The sequence below is a fragment of the Brassica oleracea genome, chromosome C3 (genome assembly GCF_000695525.1).
Source record: "Brassica oleracea var. oleracea cultivar TO1000 chromosome C3, BOL, whole genome shotgun sequence".
Classification (NCBI taxonomy): Eukaryota; Viridiplantae; Streptophyta; class Magnoliopsida; order Brassicales; family Brassicaceae; genus Brassica; species Brassica oleracea.
In genome coordinates this window covers 29312088-29317698 of record NC_027750.1, presented here as the reverse complement: position 1 = coordinate 29317698, position 5611 = coordinate 29312088, and the positions used below count along the sequence as shown (strand labels likewise).

General features: G+C 32.8%; 1 protein-coding gene across 1 annotated transcript in view; it reads left to right on the top strand.

Annotated features, from left to right (window-relative positions):
* The first annotated feature begins 4837 nt into the window (after window positions 1-4837).
* LOC106330329 overlaps window positions 4838-5611 on the top strand; it is a 2928-nt gene continuing 2154 nt past the window's right edge. Inside the window, exon 1 of the mRNA XM_013768816.1 lies at window positions 4838-5259. Within this exon, the coding sequence (XP_013624270.1) occupies window positions 5077-5259 (183 nt within the window). The 5' untranslated portion in view covers window positions 4838-5076. The remainder of the gene's footprint in view (window positions 5260-5611) is intronic.

The window sequence follows — 5611 nt, the reverse complement described above, 5'->3', positions numbered from 1 at the left end:
GTTAATTTGCGTGGGCCTTGCGACGAAACGAAAGACGGGCCTCTGTCTTTCCTCGTTATTTTGCGATTAATCTTCGACGAACCGTAATCCTATATATAGGCGAAACCGCAGGCCCTCTTCATTTCCTCTCTATTTCCTCTCTACAGCCTCTCTATTTCCTCTCACCATGGTAAGTCTCTCATTCCTCTCTAAGTAGTTTAGGGAATTTAGATTAGGTGGTTAGTTTAGGGAATTTAGTTTACGAAATTAGTTTAGAAAATTTAGGTTTCGTAATTTTATTAATTACGTAGTTAATACTGTTCATAATTTTTTTTTTTACTCTTGACTTTAATTTAGAAATTTAAATTTTGCAGACTATTCGCAAGCACCAGCGTACTGCTCACTACTCGTATATATATATAATAAAAACTTTCTTAACTATTTTTAGGCCAAGGAGTTGGGACGTTTACCGACTCTTATGGAACTTTTCGATCGGACCCACAAGAACAAGGCGGGCGCATTTGTAGATGAGAAGTCTGAGAAGATCTACAATGATGTGGCAGCTCGTATTGACGAGCGTGAGACCCAGCTGGCGCAGGAGTCCGCCGACGGATCACCCGTCGTCTTATCCACAATAGAAGTGGATAGAATTTACGAGGAGGTAAATTTTATATAAATTTTTTATTAATTCCATTTTACTTTAAAATTTAAATTTTAATATATATTTTATTGTTTTTTAAGGTCGCTCCTAAGAAAAAGGGACGTGTGTTGGGGATTGGTTCCGTCAACGATGTTCCGAGAGCGACTTCCTCTTATGGCCAGAGACGGGATGATGAAGTCTCTCAGCTGCGCGACGTGTTGGAGACGACACAACATCAGCTGTCGTCGACACAAAACGAGTTGGCCTCGACAAAATCGTCGTTCACAGCTCGTATGACTGGTCTCGAGAACTTCTTGGACGTCATAGCGGCCACAAATCCGGAATGGGAGGCCATGTTCAGGACCATGAGACAACAAAACCCCATTCCAGGCGAGACATCCGTGCAAGTCAACGAGGAAGATCTCTCGAGAAGGAGCGAGGAATTCTACGACGCGGCAATGCAGCATTAGTTTTTTTTTTTGTTATTGTATTTTAAAATTCAAAACTTATTTATATATTATATAATTTCATTTTAATTCGGCCAAAAAAAAATTTTCTATTCGATTTAATTTCAATTAAAATTTTATTAATAAATTAAATAAATATAATTTTTATTTATAAATTCAGTAAAGAAAACAAAGTAATTGCGTCGCTAATTCCCGATGTATTAACGAGGAAAATTAACGACGAAATGTCGAGGAAAACTTAACGAGGATTTTACGTGGATTTAGTTACGATTCTATTACGACGAATTGTTTTCGTGTTCCTTTCGTTGTTATTACGACGAATTTATTTAGAGGTTTTTGCGGGTATTTTACGACGAATCATTTACGAGTTTCTTACGAGGAACCACAACGACCGCGTTACGTGGAAACCCCACGTGGTCTTTACGACGAAAACTTAATTCTTCTTTACGAGGAAAATATAACCTCGCTAATTAACGAGGAAATGGCGACGAGTCTTCTCTTACGACAATCATATAACGACGAAACGCCTTTCATCGCCATTTCCTCGTAAGTCTTCTTTTCCGAGGAAATAACGACGATTTTGGCCGTCGTTAAATTTGTGTTTTCTTGTAGTGTTTAAAAAATATCGTTTCTCTCTGGAAATAGTAAAGTAAGAACTGATGCAACATGATCCATCATCACCAATCTACGAAGGTATAACACGAATCCAACCGTTTTGTTGATCATTATATCGTACGCGCTTAAAAACCTTTTTTTACGAACTAAATTTTTTCTGTTTTTTACTTTTCATATAATGTTGCATGTGTGATCCGATGATAGATCTGTTTATTCCGATGAGAATATGTTGTTTTTGTTTGTATCCGAAGACGATCTGACAAAATAAAATATCTCTCAATACAAACAAAGCTCTTTACATTGGACTGTTTTGTTTAGTTGGATAGAACCAAATGTGTTGGGCTTTTTATTTCCGAAAACCATTAAAAACAATTGAAAAAGGTAATGTCAATTTTTGTAATTTATTAAAAAAAATAAAGGGCATAATCCTAAAAATGATTCTTCTTTAATAGTATAGATTACTCTGGCCTAAAGTTTACTATGTACTTTCCATATATATGATATATGTTAACTAAATACATTAACCCATCATGGTTTACAAAATTGGCTAAAATATACGTATAACATTTACATTTCAACCGATTATAAATTAACCAATACAAAAATCATTGTATTTATTGTTCATCTGGTATATGTTTAGTTAAATATATTAAATAGCTATGAGATGCATTCTTCTATCCTTGGTGACTTTAACTTTTACAATAGAATGGTAGATCTAACGAAAAATGCAACTAAACCTATACTAAACAACATACATTCTCAAATCAAATGAACATATATAATTTTGATTCCTCATGAAAGAGATGAATCATGCGGTTAGAATAATTTCATATCCATATTCAAATCCAAACGTTTGAATTAAACTCAAAATTTTATCGGGTTCCTAACATTGTTATTTAAACCAAACCAAAAATCAAAATAACAAATTCCAAATTCATAAAGAACTGAACAATTAGTATATTTCTTAAACCGAAAACAAAAGCCCATAACTGAACCTGAACCAAACCGAAAATCAAAAATACAATCTCGACACTAACTAAAATTTATAAAATATCATCAGATTATAAAATTTTAATTTAAAACATAAATTAAAAATATAAATAATCCGCGCAGACGCGCGGATCAGAATCTAGTGTTCAATTAATTTGGAAGCTACGGATCTCACTACCTTAAACACAGCAATTACGAATGTAGATACAAAAGTTTGCGGATAATGTGATTTCAAAATAATATGATTTGTATCACTTAAACATCGATTAGAAATAGATGTATTTTTCATAATAGTTATGACTGATTAACTAGCAGATTCATCATTTATTTAATATTAGATTAATGATAATAATATATTATATTTTCTACAAGAATAATTATATTATATTATAATAAAATTTATCATTTAAAATAACTAATAACAATATTATTTTTATTTTAAGTATTTAGTTTATAGAAAGCTATAAGTTTGAATAAATCGTTTTTACGAGTATTCATATTAGTTTTTAAATTGTTTATTTTTATAGAAAATATTTTGATATAAAATTCTTATATATATAACTTTCGATACTAGTTAGTAAACATAAATTAGAAAATAAAAATATATTTATATATTTGTAATTGATGTATACACTTTAATTTTAGTATATTATATATATTATTTTAAATAAAGATTGATTTTATGTATTTTTAATTTTATTTATTCATCTACAAAAACTCGCAGTCAAAAACGTTAAAAAGAACTATTTTATTTTGTAGAAGTTGAGAGTAACACAAAAAAATTTACAGAATCTTTTATAGTTTTTTTAAAAACATCAACAACTATCATCCGTAAATGTTATGTTTGCATATGATGATGGCAAAATCAGTCAAACTGTAATTACTTTAATAAAAAATAAGAAAAAAAACTAATTTACAAGAAAAATATGTTTCCTTCAAAAAATTTGGAACAAAAATCCCTATTTTGTAATTCTTTTACGCTTCCCAATAAAACAAACTCACAATTTTCCTCAAGTTTGTCCTAAATAGGTATTCTAATTTATTCTATTAGCAAAACTAACAAAAATTAATCATTCCTTTTTGTTAATAGGGATGAGTTTGGGTCAAATCCTAATCTCCCCGAGATCTAGAATCAACCGGAGCGTCTAGCTCTGGTGGTAAAGGGTTCACAGCTGTGAGTACCGCCACCTAGGTTCGATTCCCGGCCACTGCGAAATTTAACATTCGGGCCGCAGCGACACAGATTAGTCCCTTGGGCCTGGGAAGCCTTTGGGGAAACTGTGTATAATTCAAAAAAAGAATCAGCCGACGCTAATACATGATGATATGGTGTAAAATATTCTTCTCAATGAAAATCGAATAAAAAACACAATAGATCCACTCTTTCCACTAAACCATTAGTCTAACGACCGTTGATAAAAGTCAATCACTCTACTAGCCAAATTCTAAGACTTCAACAATATTTGTGAACGCAATAGCCGAATATAGTTATTTTGACATCTAACTGGTTATATAATGTGGTAAAGGAAATTAGTGGAAGAAAATGTAGGTCCAGCAAAAGAAAAAAAAATTCTGGATGTAATTCCAAATAAATCTGTTTCCAATGGTTTTATGGTCAACATGCAAGCATATATCTGGCCTTTATCTTTATATTCCATTGATAGTGGACGAGTTGAAATTGTTTTTTTGCCTGGTCTTTAAACAAGGAAAAAAATCCCCTCAAACAAAATTATAATCACCGTTTAAGTTGGTCACCTATAAAAATTTTAAATATTAAAAATATCTGGATTTTTTTATAATCTTTAATTATTAATTTAGATTTCCGCATAGGATGATCATAACAAAAACTTACTTTATTCATAAAAACATCGTAGGTTTGGTTTTTATATATGTGATTCACGGTTGGTTTTTATATATGTGATTCACGGTTGCTAAAAAAAAATGTGTTTATATTAAAAAAAATATCGTATTCATATTTTTTTATAGAAGGCAAGTACTTAAAAGATAGCACAAACAAACTGTTTTTTTTTTTAACTAAATCTCAATAAGCAACACTTCCAGGGTTAAATTCGAAGCAACTAAATGTTGTAATGGGTTAGTTTCATATCAGCATGGGTATATTGATATATACAAACAAATATTTCGACATCATCATAATGTTAGCATCTGAGAGAAAAGGATCGCTCCTTCCAGTCTTACATATTTATAGTGTTTCCATAAATTAACCACAAACATCAATTAAATTTCGGATAGCCTTGATTTGGTGGCAAAATCAGCTGAGCCTAATAAACCCCGACCAACATATTAGGTGGAAAAGATCCTCAAGCTAGCGGGAATTCCTCTAAGCCTCCCCCCTCAGATAGCACTTATGCTGGAAAAGCTCAGATGGGAACGGATAGATCGTTGGAAAGATTAGCTCCTGTGACTTTCTCTTCAGCAGGAATTTCTCAAGTCAAAATCCCAGATGAGGTCTTCAATCGTGGAGCTGAAGCACATAAAGATTTTGTCTTGGGAGTCTTCACTGGAAAAACCCCTTCCTACAGCCAAATTCAAAGCGTACTGACTCACATTTGGGGAAAAGGCACCAAACTGGTTATCCATCTCAGGCCTCAATCTCACTCTATGCTAGTAAAAATTCCTAATGAATACATTCGCCGGAAAGTAGTAGAGCAAGAGATTTGGCATATTGGGACTTCTATGTTTTATGTCGCACAATGGAGTGCCCAACTAGCCATTACGCCTCCCACGATGGACTCCATACCCCTTTGGGCTCATGTTCGAGGTGTTCCCTTTGATCTCTATACAAGAGAGGGGCTCAGTCTAGTGGCTGGCAATATTGGAGATCCGGTGGAAGCTGATGAATTTACTATTCGAATGGTCAGTCTTGATGTCGCACACGTCAAGGTCAGAGCTAACTGTA